Source organism: Grampus griseus (genome assembly GCF_964374135.1).
Source record: "Grampus griseus genome assembly, chromosome: 10".
NCBI lineage: Eukaryota > Metazoa > Chordata > Mammalia > Artiodactyla > Delphinidae > Grampus > Grampus griseus.
Window position 1 is genome coordinate 97382446 of NC_139004.1, and position 21941 is coordinate 97404386.

Consider the following 21941-nt stretch of genomic DNA (forward strand, 5'->3'; position numbering starts at 1 on the left):
TCTGCGAAGGGCTTTGTATTGTAAACTCAGTCAGAGCGCGTCGTAGTCCCGGAAGCGCTTTGACATCCCCGAAGTAGCGCTGTGCAAACTGAAGCGCTTGGTAATCGCGGAAGCACGTTGTGGGCTCGGAAACCAAATCGAACGAAGCCTTTGGTAAATCCTGGGACCTTCTGGACTTCTCCGAAGCGCTTTGGAATCGCAGACATTCGAAGCGCTTTGACATCTCTGAAACCTTGAGCACTGTGATGGGCAGTGGAAAGAAGGGGGAAAGGTCAGTGAAGCCAGCCCGTGGCTCTGACCTACTGGCCTGCCCTCCCTCGGGGAGTCCCGGGATAGCGGGAGGCTGAGGAGGGGCAGCTATAGCAGGAGTGGTGGTGGATTCCCGGCCCCCTCTTCACCTTGCAGGTGCCCATGGCGTCGGAGAGGCGCAAGGTCAAGTACCACTGGAGCAGCCCTTCGGAGCGGAGTTCCCGCAAGCGCAGCTGCCTCCGGGAGCCCAGTGATGTGGCCCCCTCCAGCCGGCCAGCTCACAGCTCTGTGTCGCGTTCAGGAGGGGCCAGCAGCCCCAAGCGCATGAAAACCCAGAAGGAGCATGGTGTGTCCTGGGGCTCATCCCGCCGCAGAAGTTCCTCCTCCTCCTCCCATTCCTCTGGCCCAGGTGTGGGTGGGGCCGTCTCCAAAGGAGGCCTGAATCAGAGCTCAGGAGAGTTCCTTTCGTCAGGGGGATCCCCTCTGTGCCCTGCCAGACCTTCTCTAGAAGAAATGGCTTCTCTCCAGGAGGAAGCCTGCAGCCTTAAGGTAAGTGGCCCCGACTCCTTGCAAACGGTGAAGCCCTTTCCACTTGGCTGGAGATGTTGGAGATGGGAATTTTGGTGAAAGGATACTAAAAAAAAAAAGACCAGGTCTCTTAAGATCTCTGGGGTTTCCCCAGGGGAGAGCAAAGTGGAAGACGTCAGAGGATGGCCTGAAGGTCGGTGGAGAGGTAGTTTGCAAACTTGGCAGCATTTTGGAACTACTTTAAAATCCTTGCGCCTTCCTGCCACCCTGATGAGGTTATGCTGGGGTGTGGGCGGAGCTGCCAGGTATATATAAATATTCCTCAGGTGCTTGTAACCCACAGTCAGTCCGGATGGAGGCTCGCTGCGCTGGGAGGTAGATGGCGTGCCCCGGAGACACAGATGTATGTTATTTCGGTTGTAAATTTAGGGAATTGTGCCCTGTACTTAGAAGCACAGAACCAAGAAAAAGAATTTGGTTCTTGGTGTGGCTTTTCACCAAGGTTATGGTTTACAGCACGTTGGGGTTTTGCGTGGTGGGGCAGGGCTTATTTTGGAGGTTCAGCGTTTAGTTCCCCGGTGGGAACACACAGGAGGATTTCATAATACTGGGGGGCAGACTGAGGAGTGCTTCATGGAGGAGGTGCAGTTCATCCACTCATTTGTTTTATGTTAACTCTTATTTTTTAATTTTAAAAAATAAATTTATTTATTTGTTTATTTTTGGCTGCGTTGGGTCTTCCTTGTTGCACGCGGGCTTTCTCTAGTTGCGGGAGCGAGGGCTACCCTTGGTTGTGGTGCACGTGCTTCTCATTGTGCTGGCTTCTGTTGTGGAGCTCGGGGCTCTAGGTGCACGGGCTCAGTAGTTGTGGCTCACGGGCTTAGTTGCTCCGCAGCATGTGGGATCTTCCCGGACCCGGGATTGAATCCATCTCCCTTGCATTGGCAGGCGAATTCTTAACCACTGCGCCACCAGGGAAGCCCAATTTTATGTTAACTTTAAAAAAAAAAAAAAGATTAAGTTTTCTCGCGTGTGCGAGTATGTGTGTGTGTATGTATGTGTGACAAAGTTGATCGTGAGTTTGGAAAGGTTCAGTCTCTTGCAGTCAGTCTGCTGCTTCCAGGTTAGAGGGAGGAGAGGCGCCCTAGTTTATGTTACTGGCTACTGTGTGAGCGTCATCCGTCTCTTTAATCAGGTCTTGAACAGATATTTATCTAGGGCCTGGTTTGTGCCAGGCAGTGTTTGTAGTTGCCTGGGATTTGCTTTCTAGGTTTTGGAGGTCTGGGCCTTCAGAGGTGGGGAGGAGTTCTGTGTGTGAAGGAACGGAGGAAAAGTCTTACTTGGGTGAGATGGGCTGCCCCTAGACAAAGTTATCATAAAAAAAACCCAAACGCAGCTGGAAGGAAAGTAGTTTGTCCTTAAGCCTTTGCTCAGTGGTTTCTTACGTGGAACTGAGAAGTGAGGCTGTATTTAGCTCTGTATCCTCTCTGGCAGGCTGTTGTTTTTAGGCGAAGTGCTCCAGGTGTTTGCAGTGTGGCCCTCACAGAACTCTTGTGGGCACACTGAGTTTGTTTTTTTGTTTTTTTTGTTTTTTTTGCGGTACGCGGGCCTGTCACTGTTGCGGCCTCTCCCGTCGCGGAGCACAGGCTCTGGACGCACAGGCTCAGCGGCCACGACTCTTGGGCCCAGCCGCTCCGCGGCATGTGGCATCTTCCCGGACCAGGGCACGAACCCGTGTCCCCTGCATCGGCAGGCGGACTCTCAGCCACTGCGCCACCAGGGAAGACCCACGCTGAGTTTTTAAAAAAAATTTAATGGTGAGCTGAAAAGCTTTGTCTTTGACATAAGAATACTGAATATGACTCAAATGTAAATGAGGTAAATATGAGGCTAATTTGATCTTGTCATTAATTCTTGCTGCAGCTTCAGTGGTTCTGGGTACAGGGTGAAACTGTCAGTTGATTAAAAGTAATGGCAATAACAAGATGAGTCACGGAGGAATCTAGCTTAGTGTCTCAGGTGTGCTGCATCCTCCGCTCAGCTGTCCTGTGGGGCTGGAACTGGAGAGTTGAGGGTGTGGCCTCTCTTCCAGGGTGGTCTAATCCAATCACAGACGCACTTTTCTCTAATTTAGGGCTAATGGGCCTTGTTTTGCCCCAATTTAATGGTTAACCATGGAGCGATGAGTAGTCTGGTCCTGTCTCAGAAGTCTTGGGTTCTGCTGATGCCTTGCGCTCAGTCATAAGCGCTCGAGTGAGGATTGTGTGCCGGGCCTTCTGTTGGATGGTGGAGCCATGAGGTGGCTTGTAAGGAGCGTCCAGTCCGGAGGGAGGGCTGCAGAAGTCACAAGACTGCCTCGCCAGGTGGTTTGGTGCAACAGAGATTCCGGAATGGAGGCCGGGGAGCTAGGTTGGGGGCAGCTTGCCGTACGGTGTTATGAGCCAAGGGAATTTAGATTTTATTCTAAGCCATTAGGGAGCTCTATACAGGGGGAAGGCAGATTTGCGCTTTTGGAAGATCACTCATGTTGGATAGAATATGAGGATGTTGATGGGATCGATCCCAGTTGTCCTACTCTAGTACTGCTAAGGGCTCTCCTTAGAGAGTGTTAGTTTGAAAACAAGATACAGTACTTTACTCATATTTTAAAAAAAGGACCTAATTAATTAATTAAACATCCTTATTGGAGTATAATTGCTTTACAACGTTGTGTTAGTTCCTGCTGTATAACAAAGTGACTCAGCTATACATATACAAATATCCCCATGTCCCCTCCCTCCCTACACTCATCTTGATAAATTTGAAAATGCTTCTCTGACCTTCCCCTCTCTCTGCACCTCTTCCCCCCTTTTTCTGCAGTCATTTGCACACTTGTTTATCTAATAAGTACAAAGTCCTGTCAGCAAGCACTGCTGAAGGGCATGCACAGAAACGGCCTATTCTCCCCCTTGGGTCCTCCCAAGGTCCCCTCACCACTCGCCTACCGTCTACCCACCCATCCGCCTGCGCTTCTGCATTTGCTCTGTAAACATTGAGGGGTACACACTTACCTTCATGTGTCCGCCTCAACGCAGAAGTCTCTGTGCTAGGTCATGGAATATTCTGAGGGGAAGATGTTTGTGTTAGTTCATTCTGGCTGCTGTAACAAAATGCCTCAGACTGAGTAGCTTATAAACCACAGAAATTTATTTCTTATAATTCTAAAGGCTGGAAGTCTGAGATCAGGGTGCCAGCTTGGTCAGGTGAGGACTCTCTTCTGGGTCACAGTCTTCTCTTTGTGTCCTCACATGGGAGGAGGAGGCAAGGAAGCTGTCTTGGGGCCCCTTGACTAGGGCACTAATCCCATCGGTAAGGGCTCCACTTTGATGACCTAATCACTTCCCAAAGGACACACCTAATACCATCACCTTGGGGGTCAGATTTCAACATAAGAGTTTTGTGGGGAACACATTCAGACCATAGCTAGACTGGGCATTTTGGAATCAATAGAGATTCCTTCTGGCCAGCCTCTCCTTGTTTGTGCCTTATTACCTCCAGGATGATTGTGAGGTTTTCTCAGATTCTGATGGTAGCTGATGGTCTTTGTTTACTTTATAGAGAAGGTTAAATGTGTCTGTCATGAGCATCTTCACCTACCTTAATTTTAGTTTTTAGTATGACATACCCAAATTTTTAATTCAATTTAGGGAAGGAAGAGTGGAAGGGAAAATTTAAGCTTTATGATGTGCTGGAGCTTGTCAAATATGAGTCTCAGTATTTGACCTCTAGATGCTCACATAATCCTCAGTCTTGTGAAGTGGGCCTTGTTATCTTTTTTATTGTTGAGAAGTAAAATCATGGTTATGCTAAACCCTTGAGATTTTAATCTTTCTTTTTGTTTTTTTTATAGAAGTATAGTTGATGGCAGTGTTACCTTTACATATTAGTTAACAAATACTTAGATATCAGTCAACACATATTTGAGCACCTGCTCTGTGTAGGCCCTGGGAAGATGAGACTCAGAAAAGTTAAATGACTTGACCAAGGCCACACAGCTTGTACGGGGCAGAGCTGTGGTATAATCTCAGATGAGTCTGACTTCAAAGCCAGTGTTCTTTCTGCTGCTGCCCTCTGTGAGCATGTGCTCCTCCTGACCCAGTGTTAGGTGTGAGGGGTGGGGAGATGGAGAGGGCAGGATCCTTCCCTTGAGGAGCCCTCTGCAGGGTCACGCAGCCCAGACACAAGAGAGCATTGTGCGTTTTGGCTTTTGAGGGATGAAGCTTTCACGAGTGGTCCTGTCTCCTGCATCTTTACTCAGCGGATGTCCAGTGCTTGGGTGCAAGGCTGTGCTGGGGCTGGAGGTGCAGAGAATAAGGCAGTTCATCACAGTGCAGTGTGTGGAGTGTTGTAACAGGGATATTTGAAGTACGAGGCGTCAGAGGACTGAGTGACTAACCATCGGGAAGGTCCTCACAGAAGAGGTGTCATTTGAGTTCTGTTGATGGCCAAGGCAGAAAAAAGGACTTTCAGGCAACAGGAACAACGTATGTCCAAAAAGTGTCAGGAAATGCTGGTGTGACGCTTGGGGCACTGCTTTTTCCTGGGGCCCTCCTTTCCCCCTTCTCCAGCGTATTCCTCATTCCCAGAACACCTGGGTGTGTGGAGAAAGGTGAGAGGTGATGCTGGAAGGAAGGTTGGGGGCCAGCCTGGGGCGGAAGGCTTCCGGGGTCACACTCAGGAGTCTGGGATGTATCCTGCAGGCAGATGCAGAGCCAATGAAGGGTTTTAAGCAGAGGTGTGACGTTGCCAGATTGTAGAACTCCTTGTGGCACCTGTAGAGAAAGGAAGGAGGGAGGGAGCAGGCTGGGAGCCCCTGAAATGGTTAACAGTGGCTGACAGTGCTGAGGGCTGGCATGACATCTCCACTGATGTCTCATTTGCCCAGTGCTTCATATAGGAAATCACCTTTCATAATGTGTCATTTTCCTTCCAGGTTGATTCCAAAGATAGTTCTCGTAACCCCATGGATTCTGAATTTGCAGCTGAAGCTGAGGTTCAAAATGACATAATTGAGGAACCAAACAAGGTCCAGAAAAGGCAGAGGGATAGACTTCGAGACCAAGGCTCTACCATGATCTACCTAAAGGCCATCCAGGGCATCCTGGGAAAGTCGATGCCAAAAAGGAAGGGAGAGGCTGCCATGAAGGCAAAACCCAACACGGCAGAGCGCGCCAGCCACGGAGAGGGGCCAGCCAGGAGTGTCACCACGTGTGCTCCTCAGAAAGAGAAAAAGTCTGCCCCAGAGGTCAGAGCGGAGGAGGAGAAGGCTGTGCCAGAGAAGAGCAGCTTCTGGGACAGGAGAGTGGTGATAGACCCTCAGGAGAAACCCAGCGAGGAGCCCCTGGGTGGCCGAAGGACGGTCATTGACAAGTGCTGTCCAGTCCTGGAGTTTTTGGATGACTCTGACTCGCACGTAAATGGCCAGAAAGTGAGTCAAGCTCATGCCAAGCGTGGGGTTTTGAGTTCTGTTAAATGTATTTGGTCTTTTTAGTTTGATCCTGAGTGTTTCTCATTCAACACTGTACTTGACTTACCCAGGGCTCCAGGGAGCAAATTGTTGGTTCTCTTCTAACATAGCTTTCAGAGTTATTAAGAAACCTCACTTCAGTGCTGTTTTTGTTTTAGGATTTATATGTTTGTTAAGACATAGATTGGCCTGTGTAACAAAGGCCAAAATAACAGTGGCTTAGAGAAAACAGAAGTTTGCTTTAAGGAGGATGGCTCCACAGTGTGGGGGACTGGGGTGTCTTCTGCTCGATTCTCTGCTGCCCCTCAGCAGTTTCTATCTTGCGGTCTGAGCTACTGTGACCAGGCTCAGCACATTAGGTTGACATTCCAGCTGGGAGGAACAGGAGAAGAGCATAGTACATTACCTCCCTTTTAAGAGTTGGGCTCAGAAGCGGTCCCCATTCTATCTGCTCATATCTGTTGACAAGAATCTAGAAACCTGGCCAACACCTGCAAGAGAGTCTGGAAGATTCCAGACTAATTTCCATCTGGGAAGCTTTACATTCAGATAAACTTTTATTGCTGTAGAGGAAGGAGAGAGTGATACTGAATGATATTGGAGGGAAACTAACGGTTATTAACACTGCTTATAATTCGGAGGAGAAAAGCACTCCTCTGTTGTACGCATCTCCGCCCATCCTTCACTACCGCTGCTTGGAGGTAGCCCCTTTCGTCTCTTTTAACTCTTGCTTCTAGTACTTACCTCCATATTTCTAAGTAATTTTTCATTGTTTATTTTTTGAAAATGTAGACATCTGTGGACTTCCTACTCAGGAAATGAGAATTTAGTTCTCTACACTTCGACAGTACCCACGCCTGTAAATGTATCCTCTCTCCCTTCCTGCAGCTCCCTGTATCATAATACCATTTTTAGCCAAATCTATTTGATTTATTATCACCATATTCATACCTGAGTTACTTAGTATACTCTGATTACATTTCCTTTCTTACAAAAGTTGATTTTCCTTGGAGTTCACCTTACCTTGTTTTTTCCTTTAGTTTCTCTGTTCCTGTGACTATGACTATTTCGTCTCCAAATTGCTAGTACCGTAAAATTCTTCTCAGTGTTGTCAAAATAAGTAATCTCTTCTCCACCTTTTTTTTTTCAAGGTATAGCCCTTTTGTTTCCTTAAGATTCCTTTTTTCCTCTGTCTCTTTTCATCTCTGCTTTCTTTATGAATAATTAAGGAGAGTGTATATAATGATAATATATACTCTTAAAATTTTTGACATACTTCATTTCTAAGAACACTGGCTTAGTCTTCTGAGTATTCCTTTTTTAGAACATTCGGTTCTTGTTTTGAGGTTAAATCCCTTCTCTTGTGTCTCTGAGAATATGAATGAAGGTTTGTTTTGAAGTTTTCTTTCTGCACTCCTGAGTTTCCTTCTGATTTTTTTTTTCCTAAATATTTTGGTTTCCGTCTTTTGTGATAGGACTTTCCTCATATGTTTTGGGTATCTGTTCATATTTTAAAAATGAAGCTTTAAAAAGCCAATTGGAAGTTCTCAGTGCCTGGAATGGCTTGCTAACTGCTGCCTTGAGCATAGGTGATAACCTGTGGACTCCCAGTTGGGTCTGTAGCTTTATCCTCAGGGGCTGCTAGGGGTCCCTGGGACAAACCTTCCAGTGCTCTGACCAGGAGCACACCTCTGGCTGCTAGTGTTTTAGGGGTCAGATTGAGGGAGGTGCCTGGGTTCTCACTGTCCAGCGTGTGATGGTCTCTCACCCTCCGCTATGTGTCTGTTGTCCCTGATTACTCCACAGTCTCTGTGGTTTAAGTTTTCCAAGTGTGAACCTTATCTTTTGCTGGGTGGGGAAGGGGCAGACCCATCTGTACAGGATGGGAGCAGGGATCTGGGGATCTAGCTTCACAAGTTCTCTTAGTTTCATTTCCAGCTTCACCTTCATTTTGAGAGGTCTGGTACCTCCAATTCCTTAGTCTTCTGGGGTCCTGTAGTGTGATTCAGCATGTTTCTGGGTTTTTCTCATTGCGGGCCTAGGTTTTGGCCATCTGCGATCTGCTTATCCAGTAACTGTTCATTTTTCTGCTTTCTAGCATCAAATTTTTATTTAATTTGCTTTGCTGTTTATTCTGTATGCTTTCTCTTTGTAGGTTTATGCTTTTTCAAGTCCATTTCCTGTAATTTTAAGGGTTTTTGGGCAGGGAGGACAAAACCCACATGTGCTGTATTTAATTGGAAATTCCAAGAACAGTAGGTTTTGTAACTACTTTTCCCACCAAATATACAATGTTTGTGTTTCCTGTCTAACATAGATCATTGTTTGGCTGCCTGGAATTCCATGGTATGGATGAACTTTCCAAACTTATATACCCAAACTTCTATTTGTCAAACTGGACATTTAGATTATCTGTTGGGTATCTATTTGGGGCAGCATGATACGCTAGGTCAACAGATGAGTGTTGGGATCAGACATCTGGGTTCAAATCCTGGCTCTGTCCCCCTAAACTGCAGTCTTGAGAAAGTCACTTAACCTCTTGGAGCCCCAGTTTCTTCCTCTGTATAAAAGGTATGGTTCTTTTTTTTTTTTTTTTTTTTTTGTGGTACACGGGCCTCTCACTGTTGTGGCCTCTCCCGTTGCGGAGCACAGGCTCCGGACGCACAGGCTCAGCGGCCATGGCTCACGGGCCCAGCCACTCCGCTGCATGTGGGATCTTCCCAGACCGGGGCACGAACCCGTGTCCCCTGCATTGGCAGGCGGACTCTCAACCACTGCGCCACCAGGGAAGCCCTATGAAAGGTATGGTTCTTTAAATGTTATCACGGACTCATACAGGGATCAGCAAACTCTGTAAGGGGCCAGATAGTAAATATTTTAGGCTTTTTGAGCTTTTAAGGCCTCTGTTGCAACTATTAAACTGTGCTGTAGTAGCATGAAAGCAGCCATAGATAATATTTAAGTGAATGGGCCTGACTATATTCCAGTAAAACTTTATTTACACCAACAGGCAGTGCATTGGATTTGGCTTGTGGGTCACAGCTTGCTGAACCCCGAATTAATTCATGAAAATCCTTTGCTCAGTGCCTCGAGTATAGTAGACTCTCAATAAATGTAGATTTAAATTTTACCATATGGGCTTGAACCTTAGGCAGTCTTGAGTATAGGTAATCTCTGGTTTTCCCAAAAAGGAAATCCAAAAACATTTTCCTGGCCAACTTGACTATCTAAAGCCTTTCAGGGTCTTAGATGACGTCATCATAAGTCTGTTTATCATATATATTTCTAGGTGGATGTGCATTTTTGAAGTCACTTTTTTCCCCACTCTGCCATTTTTCCTCCAGCCTCACATTTCATTAAATAATTTTGTTAAACCTTTTCACATGTTTCTCTGACATGATCTTTGTTGTCACTGGAGTTACTTTTTGTGTTATGTAATATGATTTTCTGAACTTCCCTGATGATAAGAATGAAAGAATCTGACTCAGGAGGTCTGAGATGGGACTGGGGAATTGGTATTTTTTAACAGATACTCTCGGATGATAGAGAAGTTTGTGAAGCAGTCAGAGGACATCTCTACCCTTCCAATTACTCCATAGTCTCCGTGGAGTTGGAATTTTAACTGTTATTATTTCTATTTAAACTTCTTATTATGGGATATTTAAAACATTTATGAAAATTACCCACATACCCATCACTCATCTTCAATAAGTATTAACTCACTGCCAATCTTGTTTTATCTCTGTATCCCTTTTCTCTCCACAAATTATTTTGAAGCAGATCCCACCTACCGTATCATTTCATCCATAAATATTTCAGTGTGTATCTGTAAAATTAGATACAGGATCTTTAGGGAAAAAAACAGGCATAACTACAGTTCTGAGCTCTCCCTCTGCCCTCTCTCTCCTCCAATCCTTTTTTTTTTTTTGGCCGCACCATGCGGGATTTGGGATCTTGGTTCCCTGACCAGGGATCTAACCCATGCCCCCTGCAGTGGAAGCATGGAGTCTTAACCACTGGACCACCAGGGAAGTCCCTCCCCACAGTCCTTAATAGCATCAACTATCCAGTCAGTGATTAAATTTCCCTGTCTCATGATTGTTTCAGTTTTTTTGAAACAGGATGTAAGAGTCATGTGTGTTAGTTTCTAAATGTGTTAAGTCTCTTAGTCTCTGTAGATCCCGCCTCCTCTCCCCTCCCCAACCCGGCGTTGTTAGTTATTTGTTGTTAAAATAAATGAAAGGTGTCATTTGAGCTGCAGAATTTCCTGCACATGAGATCTTACTGATGCAGTGTAGCACTTTTTGAATCTGTATTGGTCTGCCCGTGGAAATTCTATCCCACCTTGCAAGTAGCTGTTCCCATTGCATTCAGTTTGTGTTGTTCAGTTTTTGGAGGTATATTTTTGGGAGCCCAACAGTGTAACTATGTCTAATTATGTTTTAGGTTACTTTTTTAGGAAATATATTTACATTGTTTAAAAATAAAAATGTTTTTAGTGAAAAATAGCTTTCTAGCTGGCCCTGTGTTGCCCTACTCCTTCACCTGGATACCACTTTATACATGAGTGTTTTTCCAGTGTAATTTTATGCATAACCACTTACCATACTGCTTTTTAAAAAGTTGTCTTTTAAAAAAGTAAAAACAATCTTGAAAAGCTTTGTTGAAAATGATGTCCAACACAGAACTGTGAGGTCATACCCGCAGGAATAATTATTAACTCTGTTACCTTTTTTTGCTTCCCATCTCCCCATCTTTTTAAAAGAATGAGCTTAGAGAACCTCTTTAAACATCTCAAATTAGCTTGATTGAGATTTGTTTGGGGTCATTTTTCTTTTTCAAATAGAAGAGTACATCTTGTAATAGAAGAGACTTTGTGGGGACTTGAATATAAAACAGACCCCTCAGAAAAGGGAGCATCATTTTGGGGAGAAACCCTTACCTTCCGTGTGGGCATTTTTTGTAATTTTAATCAGATTAACTTTTGTTTTTGAAAAAAATGGTGAGTTATATTTTGAAGAGCTAGATTGCAAACATGTTAATTATGTGTTAGTGTATGCGATAGACATTTTATTTGTTCACGTGTGCTCACATGTGAACACGTCAGGCACTTGGTGCTGGCACCTGTGTGTGACTTCTCTAGCATGTGGTCGTGGGTACTCAGACATCATGTGGTGGTTGGCCTCTCCCAGAGGAGCAAACAGAGAGAACCAGGGGAAATAGCAAGGCTGCTCTGACGTAGCCCTGGAAGCTGCAGTGTCCCTTTTGGTTCCATCAGTTACAATACAAGTTAGCCCAGTTTCAAGGAGAGGGGTCACAAACCCCATCTTACAGTGGAGAGTAATATCAAAGAATTTGCAAACACATCTTGAAACTGCTACAACTGTGTGGTTGTACATTTTGAATGTGTGAGAGACCTGTTGTTAAGGATGAGATGCTGGGTGCTTCTTTTCTTTAAAACCCCCAATACACTGTGTGTTCTAGAGAGCAGTTTTTCCCAAGAGGGGTCTTCAGAAAGGGAATGTAGGCACAGCTTCCCTTTCAGGGATGGCATATGAGACCATGAGCACAAATGTATTCCCTGAAGCTGACAGGACTGTTCCTAGTTGTAAGCTGGCTTGCTTTCTGGGAATAATAAGGAAAACAGGTGACAGAGTGAGCAAAGGATCCAATGCAAAGCCATCATCACGGCCAGAAAAGCAGCCAGGACTTCTGTTCTGGAGGTGACTGAGCACAGGAGGCTGTCTTCACATAGGAAGAAGGCTAACCTGTTTCTTTTCTTTTCTGCAGCCTAAAGATCGGGAGGTGGTGATGGAGCGCACCTCTTCAGGAAGTGACTGGTCCGACGTGGACGAGATTTCCACAGTCAGATTCTCTCAGGAGGAGCCCATATCCCTGAAACCCTCAGCGGTTCCAGAGCCTTCTCACTTCCCCACGGATTACGTCATGTACCCGGCTCACTTGTACAGCAGTCCCTGGTGTGACTACGCCAGCTACTGGACCAGCGGTCCCAAGACCCCCAGCTACCACTCCGTGGGCAGTGGCGGCAGCGACACGGTGCAGGTGGAGAGGAGCGGCCAGGGCTCTTCCCCCCACTCAACGGTGAGCCCCCAGCACAACTCCAGAGAGCCCCAGGCCGCTGAGGAAGGCAGATCCCGCAAGTCGCGTTCATCTCGTTTCTCCAGAAGCTCGGAAGAAGAAGAGGTGAAGGAGAAAAGAACATTCCGGGAGGACATGCCACCACGTCCGTGTGGAGGACCTGCATCTAGCTCCCTGCCCAGGAGCCGTCGGGAGCCCAGGTTGGAGGGTTTCATCGACACCCATTGTCACTTGGACATGCTCTATTCCAAGCTGTCGTTCAAAGGGAGCTTCACAAAGTTCAGGAAAATTTACAGCAGCTCCTTCCCTAAGGAGTTTCAGGGCTGCATCTCCGACTTCTGCGATCCTCGCACACTGACAGATGGCCTCTGGGAGGACCTGTTGAAAGAAGATCTGGTGTGGGGGGCCTTTGGCTGTCACCCCCATTTTGCACGTTACTACAATGAGAGTCAAGAAAGAAATCTTCTGCAGGCCTTAAGGCACCCCAAGGCCGTGGCATTTGGGGAGATGGGCTTGGATTACTCTCACAAGTGCACCACGCCTGTCCCGGAGCAGCACAAGGTAATGTCGTCCTTAGTTTGCTGACAATCTATTATTTATTTAGTTCCTCTTCTAGTTGTTGAAACACAAGGGTTGCTCTGCTTTTGGAACTAAAGAGTTTAGAGTCTCTAAAAATGTGATTGCTGTTAGCCAGACCCTGTAGATGTCATTGGTCAAATGCTTCACAAACTGTTTCTTACCTTTCAGCTTCATTAAGCAAGAGGAGGGGCTTAGGTGCTGAGTGACTTTTACAGCTAATGATACAGATGTTAAAACTTCCGTCCCTTCTTGGGAAGCAGCACGTTGTGTTTGTTTAATTAAACAGTATATTTTTATTCTAATTTTAAAGTTAGTGTGCCCATTTCAGAATATTTGAAAAATACACAAATGTGTAAAGAAGATCATTTCCCATTCCATCAGAGACAGTGACCATTACCATCATAAGACACTTCCCTCCCAGCGGGCTGCATTTACTCTTGTGCTTCACCTGGCTTCCCAGGGAGGACAGATGCTCCAACCCAGGCACAGTTCCTGTCCCCTAACAGTTCTTCTTAACGTTTTTGAAATTCAATTTTTTTTTTTTTTTTTTTTTTTTTGCTGTTTGCGGGCCTCTCACTGTTGTGGCCTCTCCCGTTGTGGACCACAGGCTCTGGATGCACATGCTCAGCGGCCATGGCTCACGGGTCCAGCCGCTCCGCGGCATGTGGGATCCTCGCGGACCGGGGCACAAACCCGCGTCCCCTGCATCGGCAGGCGGACCCTCGACCACTGCGCCAACCAGGGAAGCCCGAAATTCATATTTTTAATGTTGCTGTCCCTTGGAGAATTGCAAGGGACAATTGGTGGTATGTCTTACAAGCACCTGTCATGGAATCAAGGAAATGTGTGTTGTATGCGTGTGCTTTTTAAAAAAGAATTTAGGAAAGTTAAAAAGAGAAAGTTACAGATTTGAATGTTTTTTCCACTGTGAAAATGTTCCTGCTTCATTGAACGTGCTTTGAAAAATAGGCTTTTTAACAGCTATATTGTATTCCATCCCAAGGCTATAATAGTTTGAGTACTCAATAGTTTGAGTATAATAGTTTGAGTACTTGCGTACTCAAGGCTATAATAGTTTGAGTATTCAATAGTTTGAGTATAATAGTGTTGAGTACTCAAAGAAGAATTTTTTAGAAGCGAAAATTAAATGTTGGAATCAGAATCCATTGCAACCTCTTGCCTCTGGAGGAGTTCAAGGAGGGTTGATGTGTTGGGGAGGGATACTGCCGGCTGTAGGTACTGGAACTAGCTCATCTTTAAAGTCCTTGGCAAGCATTCTATGCTGTTGGTTCCAAGGGTCACTTTGCTTTCGTTGAAAACACTGGTTAAAAGTGAGTTATATCAGAACTGGTATTGGCGCAGTGCCACTATTTTGAGAAGAGGCAGTATAAGTGTTGGACTTGAAAATGTCATTCTCAAGTGAATACCACCTGACTCAAATTACCAAAAGCATCTTCTTATTTGATGTTAAAAATTCAAACACAAATGATATTGCACAATTGAAAAAGCTACTCGTGAAAACATAAAGTTTAAGTTGAGGTAATTTGTTTATAATGAATTAGTATTTTTGTTCTTTTTTTCTAAACCTGAACTTAGAAAGAATAAGAATAAGGAAAGAATAAGAGGAAAGAATAAGTTCTAGCCCTACTTTTTTCTTTAAAATTATTAGCAACTGGTATATTTTACTACTGAAGACTTTTAAAGTAGCTAGAGTTTAAAAAAAAAAAAAAAGTAGTATATCTGTAGATATTCACCTAGAAGGAGATCTGATTTTGGTTAAGTAAAGAAAGCAAGCTGCAGGAAATATGTATAGTACTTATTCTTTCCACAAATACTTGAGCACCTTCTGAGAGTCAGGCATTTTACAGACGTATACATGGCAACTTTTTGCATAGGAAAAGGTGTGCAAGGTGATGGATTACCTCTTGGGAGTGGGAGTGGAGGCGGGGGCAGTGAAGGGGAGGACACTTGTAGTGGTGCTCTTGAGCCCAGCCCAGCCCTGCAGCCCCACGTGAGCATTGCCTAGTGGTGGCTGTGTGGACAGCCTGGGTTCAGATTTGCATTGTGGTGCTACGGTTTACCAGCTGCAAGTTACTTGACCTCATTTGGAGCCTCAGTTTCTTTGACTGCATGATGGGCTAACAGCAGTACCTATCTTAGGGTGCTTGTGAGGCTTACATGTTATAATACACCTAAATAATAATACTACCTAGTAAGCACTCGGTAAGTGTTAGCTATTATTATGCATTATAGAGTTTAAAAGTAAAGAAAATTGAAGAAGACAGTGGGGGTTGTGCAGTGGACCGGCTGTTCTGGGGGTAACAGACATCCAGAGTGGCCCTAACCCACAGGTGTTGTCTCCTCCCAGGTGTTTGAGAGGCAGCTGCAGCTGGCCGTGTCTCTCAGGAAACCCTTGGTGATCCACTGCCGAGAAGCTGATGACGATCTGCTGAAAATCATGAAGAGATTTGTGCCTCCGGACTACAAGGTTCACAGGTGAGAGTCGAGGACTTCAGTGGGCAGATGAAGTGAACATGTTTCTCTGTCTAGGACGTTCGTGGGAAGACAAATTCAGTGAGGAGTGGATTGATGATGTTATGTCTTTACATAGAATCTTTTCTCAAGATTAACTATCAGGTTGACCCATGTGAAATTTCTGATATTTGACCATTTTTTACCCTAAAAAACGGCAACTTCATATGGTTTGAGCTAATACCCTAAATCACTGTGACCCCCATTGCATGAAGCAGGCTGTAGTGGAGGCTCGGTTCGCAGAACTGAGAGCTGTTGGTCTTGGGAGAGGTTGCTGTGGGTCCAGTGACTGAGCATACAGAGAACATTCCAGGGCACCTGAAAAGAAATTTTCTCTCCTACTTTGAATTTGAAAGCTCATCCCTCCCCACTTCGGCCACCCGCAGTTAAAGTCCAAGATGTATTTTCTCTAAATGGTATCTAGGGGTTCTCCAGTTTGGTAAACTCACCAGCCTGCCCTGGTGTGTCTGTCCTGGGCATGGGCTTGGCTTGGGGGGCCCTGGGGAGCAGTGGGAGACAGTCAGCTGGCGGCTCTGCAGAGGGCGTGGGGCTGAGGTGGGCACAGGGTGCCCTGGGAACCAGAGGAGAGGCCCTTAGCTGCGTCTGGCTACAAAGAGGTCAGGAGGTGATGCCCACTGGCACTTTCATGACGGGTAAGATGGGTTAACTGGAAAAAACAGGGAGTCTAGAACGCGAGCCAGGTGGTGCCAGGTGGCCGAAGGGGTGAGGTTGTTAGGCCTCTAGAGCATTGCCTTCCAGGCGCCCAGGCAGAGAGAGTGATGCCTCTGAGTGGAGCCGCCACCAGAGACGAGATGAGGCACAGTCACCCAGCCCTTCTGGACTAACGTGTGCTGTACTAAGAACATGAACAGACACAAGGTTAAGAGAAGAAAATTCACCTGTAGGCCACTCCCCAGTGTTTTTAGTTTTTGTTTCCTTCTGGTTCATTTGATTACATGGACGTAGTTCTTACCTACTGTAGTTGTGATCCAGATGGGCTGCAGTTTTTAATTCTGCTCCTGACTGTGTTGGCTGTGAGTCCTTCCCTTGGATGCAGTCTTTGCATTTCTGAGAACTTACCCACCAAAAATAACTTAAAAGGTGAAGTGTCCAGAGGGAGTTGGGAGCTTCTGCAGAGGGGATTATGAGAGCCCTGATCTGGAGTTCTCTTCCTGGCAGGCATTGCTTCACCGGCAGCTACCCAGTCATCGAGCCCCTGTTGAAGTACTTTCCCAACATGTCCGTGGGCTTCACAGCGGTCCTGACATACTCCTCTGCCTGGGAGGCCCGGGACTCTCTGAAACAGATCCCGCTGGAGAGGATCATCGTGGAAACTGATGCTCCCTATTTCCTGCCTCGACAGGTAAGGGTGTCTTCAAGCCGAGTTGAGGCACTGAGGAGAGAGGGTGGGAGGTGTGCAGTCCCCCTTGCAAGGTTGGCAGGAACAGAGCCACAGTACCTTTCTAGGTCCCACCCTTGGCTGTGTAGATGTCTCCTCTCTGTTGCTTTGCAGAACCAAAGTCTAGGGGGCTGAGAAGCTGAAGGGTAACCACTCTCTTCCAGGCAGTGCAAAGCCCTACCCTGTAGAGGGTAGTCCAAGGAAGCATGGGACCCTGCTCACCCAGAGCCCCCCTGACTGGGACTCTCCCTGCACCTGCAGGTAAAGGGGTCTCTACACAGCTCCAAAGAGGCCCTGCTGGGGAAGGGCCGGGGAGGGAGTTGTGCGTGACAACTCTGCACAGAAGGCACAACGATATCCAGAATGCTTGGTGTCTTCCAGGTTCCCAAGAGCCTTTGCCAGTACGCCCACCCAGGCCTGGCCTTGCACACGGTTCGAGAGATTGCCAGGGTCAAAGACCTGCCACTCGCCCGCACCTTGGCCACCCTGCGTGAGAACACCTGCCGCCTCTACAGTCTTTAAGCAGAGAGGGTGCCGTCAGGAGTCTCCCAGAAAAGGTGATAAAAATCACATTACATAGTTTTTAAAAACCAGGACAAAAATGACTTTGGCTATATTTTTTAAACGTAGAGCATGTAGACATAGGGTGAGCAGTGAACCTGGTCTGTCTTGAGTGAACTCAGGTGTAACCTTCATCCTTTTCTCTTCCCCACCCTCCAGGATGACCAGCGGCCTGACAGGAGAAAGGCCGTGTGAGCTCTGCCTGTGTGTCCCTGCTCGAGGATGTTTGAGAGCCCGCTGGGATGGAGGACACCCGGACAGGACGTTTCCTGAGACCTCGTCGGAGGTTTCCGCTTCAGGCTGGTTGGGGGTGGGGCCGGCGTGCGGGGGGCTGGCGAGGGGTTCGGGCTGGCCTCCCGGCTGCAGTGCTCCAGGGCAGCCTGGGAAGAAGAGGAGGCTGATGTGAGGGCACAGCGAGCTTGCCCGCCCAGTGCCTGCCTCCGCAGCTTGTGGTGCGAGCAGTCTGTGAATAAAGTCACACTGCTCCTCAGCTAAGTGCACGTAGGCGTGTAGCTTGGTTCCTGGTTCTCCACTGTCAACACGAACCCCCAGTGGGAGATCTCCTCTGGGGGACATTTGCCAGAGACCTGTGTTAGAGGCTGATGCTCCTGCGGCCAGAGAAGGCAGCCCCTCCCTTCCCTGCGTGACTCTTCAGTCTGGCTCTCACTGTTGCTGCGTCAGCTCTGAGTTGGCACTGGTGGAAGGACCTTGGCTGCTGGTCTCACTGGTTCCACTGCCATCAGTATGGAGGGGCCAAAGGGGTGCTCATGGTCCAGGGAAAGTCCTGGCCGAGGAACATCTGGACAGACTGGGGGACTTGAGGAGGAGGAAGCCTGCTTGAGGAAGACGACCCCGAGGAAGGTGATCCCACTTACCGAGGTCCCCAGGGCTGCAGCTCAGTTGTGTTAAACTGACAGGGTCCAGTCTGCAGCAGATGCTGTCTGCTAGTCTGCTGTCAGGGGGTTCCAGCTGCCCTGTGCTCCACTCTGCCCCCTTCTCCTGGAGCACTGGACCAAAAATACTTCTGTTTCATCTCATGTAACAGCCCCTTGTGTGCCCCATCCAGGTCGAGAGGTAAACCAATTTAATTTTCCAAAGCTCTGCTGGCACTGCCCAGCCCTGTTCTATTGCCTATGCAGAACAAGAGGCCTGGTGTCCATGGATCTCCCGTTCCCCGTCCTGGGGCTCTCCCTTGCCTTGGCCTCTGCTGCGTCCTTTCTCCGTGGTGAAAGTGAGAGCCACTCCTTGGACTTTGAACAACCAGGTCATCTCAAGTTCTGAGCTGTGCTCTGCTCCCTGCTGGTGCCTTCTAAAGGTGTGTTCATTACAGGCCCTGGAAGGTTATGACGGTCAAGGGTTAAGAGTGAGGATGCTCTGCATTTGGGACAGAAGGATCCTTTATTCCAACCTTCCTCAGTGCGACAGGCCACTCTGAGTCCCTTGTCTGTTTCTTGGAGGCCAATAGCTGAAATCGTAAGATCCAGTGCTTATGTTGGATGCCTCTAGGTGTTTGTGGAAGGTGCTTTTGAACCTCGTAACCTGCAAGGGAATGGACTTTGCATTTCATATGTGGTATTTCCCTCTTGCCCCGGTACCCAAGTTGCTGGCCTGGGAAGTAGGCCTTAATTCAGTGTCGACCTTCCATGGATCAGCTGTGTGTCATCTGTGCCGCAGATTTGGCAAATCCGGGGCCTTGTTCTCCTGCTTGGAAGATTTGGAGGACTAAGGATTTCACAGTGCTTTGTTGTCACCCAATGAACTGTCCCTTATCCATCTCTTTCACAGCAAGGCCTGTACATCACAACTGCCTCCGAAGGAAACCAACCGGGCCTGTGTTCAAGGACTAAGAGTGATAACTCAGTGGATGTCTCTGAGCCATTGCAGTCTCCCTGCCAAAGTAAAGCACAAGGTGCTATATACTTTTATCTCCAGGATTTAGGATTATCATTTCTGTTGCACAGTGAAACATTACCTGTGTGGGAGTGAAAGCTGGTTGGCATTGTTTTTGGATGGCTGACTTGATTGTTTCTGCTGTGTTGCCGGAATGCCTCTGTATCTCTGCCCCCTCGCTCCCTTTGACCATCTCTTTCTGAAAATAAAGTGATGGATCTTCAGCCAACTCCCATGGTCTCCATGTTCGTTTATATTTCTCAGAGTGTTAACGATGGTTTAGTTGTTGACTAGCTTTGTAACCTAAGAATCCAAAGGTCTGGAGACTTTCAAAAATGTACCTGTGCCTCAGCAAAATTCAACTGGAAAGGGCTTCCCTGGTGGCGCAGTGGTTAAGAATCCGCCTGCCAATGCAGGAGACACGGGTTTGAACCCTGGTCTGGGAAGATCCCACATGCCACAGAGCAGCTAAGCCCATGCACCACAACTACTGAAGCCTTTGCTCTAGAGCCTGCAAGCCACAACTGCTGAGCCTGTGTGCCACAACTACTGAAGCCCGTGCACCTAGAGCCCGTGCTCTGCAACAAGAGAAGCCACCGCAATGAGAAGCCTGTGCGCCGCAACGAAGAGTAGCCCCCTCTAGCTGCAACTAGAGAGAAGCCTGCACGCAGCAACGAAGACCCAGTGCGGCCAAAAATAAATTAAAAAAAAAAAAAAAAAAAGATTTGCTAAAAAGAAAATTCAACTCAAAAGAAGAATCCCTGGTACCTTCTTAAAAGTTCTGCCTTTGAGCATTAACTCTCATTTTACTGCCTGGAAACACCCAGATACACTGCTGCTTCTTAGCAGTGAAAAATACATAGACACCTTTGTTCCAGAGCAACGCAGTAGGAGGAAGAAAAATTGAGTACACGAGGGTGTTGTTGATGACTCGGTTGTACTGTGGGCTTTGGACTGTGAACTCTGATGCTGCTGGGTAAACTTTGGAGGAAATTCTGTTTCACTGCTTGCAGTCAGTCTTCCAGTTTTGTCCTAAGGTATCCTTGAACACAAGTAAGTGCTCAAGCCCAAAGTAAACCCGTCAAAAGGGAGGCTCTGTTCCAAGAATGGTAAAGAAATTTGGAATCTGTTGATGCCTCATGTCAGATGCACAGTCATTGGTTTGCGTATTTCCAGCACATTACTCACTGTCTCAGCTCTGTCCCAGCTGGACATATGGCAGCTATGTCCACTGGACACAGTGATAGTCTCTTTGTGGCTGGAAATCTACTCTTGGCTTTTCTCGTGTTTTACATCTCTCTGTATTAAGTTTGGGACCAATAGTAATCATTTACCGTGAACACTTTCATTTTTGCCTCAGGCATTTCTGTAAGATCAGGGCAAAGGGCCACTGAAGTGTACGGTGCTTGAATAAAGTGTCCAGGATGGCAGCAGAACTGTCAGTCAGTGGCCAGGCAGCCCTGTGCTCCCTGAAAATGCTCATTTGTCGACGATGTTTGGAAGTGGATTCAGACTAAAGGAAGGTAGCCAAGCATGGATCTCTATTCTTCTGTCTGTACACCGTCGTAAGAGAATTTCTTACCCCTCTGTAAGTGTGTAAGATGTTAAACACGGGCTTCCCTGGTGGCACAGTGGTTAAGAATCCGCCTGCCAATGCAGGGGACATGGGTTTGATCCCTGGCCTGGGAAGATACCATATGCCACGGAGCAACTAAGCCCGTGCTCCACAACTAATGAGCCTGTGAGCCACAACTATGGAGCCCGAGTGCCACAACTGCTGAAGCCTGTGTGCCTAGAGCCCGTGCTCTGCAACAAGAGAAGCCACGACAATGAGAAGCCCTCGCACAGCAACGAAGAGTAGACCCCGCTCGCCACAACTAGAGAAAGCCCACGCACAGCAACGAAGACCCAACACAGCCAAAAATTAAAACAAATAAATTAATTAAACAAAAGTTAAATACATGAGCTGTTATACTAATGTACTGGGTATATTATAAAATAAAGTTTTTTATAAGGAGGGTTTTTTTTTCTGCAGCAAATATCTTTCTCAGCCCAGGGGTATATACAGCTGCTTCAGAGAACCGGAAGTTAGTGGTATTGGGAAGTGACACGTGCAGGAACAGGTCCAAGAAGGCCGACGTGGGACCAGGTTTGAAATGCTACGTTTTCTCAAGTGTGTTGCCTGTTTCCTGTGATCACTTTTATTTCTGCTGGTTGTTGACTTGAAGTTGTCCTCAGCCCACTCCAAGTTGACCCCGTGTATTATGAAAGAAAATGAAAAACAGAAACAGAAGGAATCCCTAGGACCCTAAGCAGCAGGGCAAGAGGGTGACATTGGTAGAGAAGCAGCCGAACGTGGGGGAGTGGGGGCCTGAGCCCACAGCTCTGGGTGAGTCGGAAACGTGTTTGATATGTAACCTTGGGAAGTCACTAAATTCCTCTGAACTTCAGTTTTCCCCCTCTGAAGTGTGTCTGTTGTGAAAATTCACTGAAATTACGTTAAGTTCATGTAAGAAGTATTTAGAACAGTGCTGGTGCACAGCAAGAATGCTGTAAATGGTGGCTATCAGGATAATTGAATGTCTTCTATGTGCAGGT

General features: G+C 47.0%; 1 protein-coding gene across 2 annotated transcripts in view; it reads left to right on the forward strand.

The window, feature by feature from the left end:
- The window catches only part of TATDN2 (TatD DNase domain containing 2), a 26151-nt gene continuing 4210 nt past the window's right edge, over positions 1-21941 (forward strand). Inside the window, exons 1-8 of one of the 2 annotated variants that reach the window (XM_082664559.1) lie at positions 1-271; positions 406-798; positions 5750-6244; positions 12074-12943; positions 15330-15457; positions 16673-16856; positions 17274-17449; positions 17613-17739. In XM_082664559.1, coding sequence (XP_082520685.1) covers positions 412-798; positions 5750-6244; positions 12074-12943; positions 15330-15457; positions 16673-16856; positions 17274-17414 — 2205 coding nt within the window. In that variant the 5' untranslated portion in view covers positions 1-271; positions 406-411 and the 3' untranslated portion in view covers positions 17415-17449; positions 17613-17739. Of the gene's footprint in view, positions 272-405; positions 799-5749; positions 6245-12073; positions 12944-15329; positions 15458-16672; positions 16857-17056; positions 17154-17273; positions 17450-17612; positions 17740-21941 lie in introns of those variants that run through there. The other variant, XM_082664560.1, reaches the window with a different exon arrangement.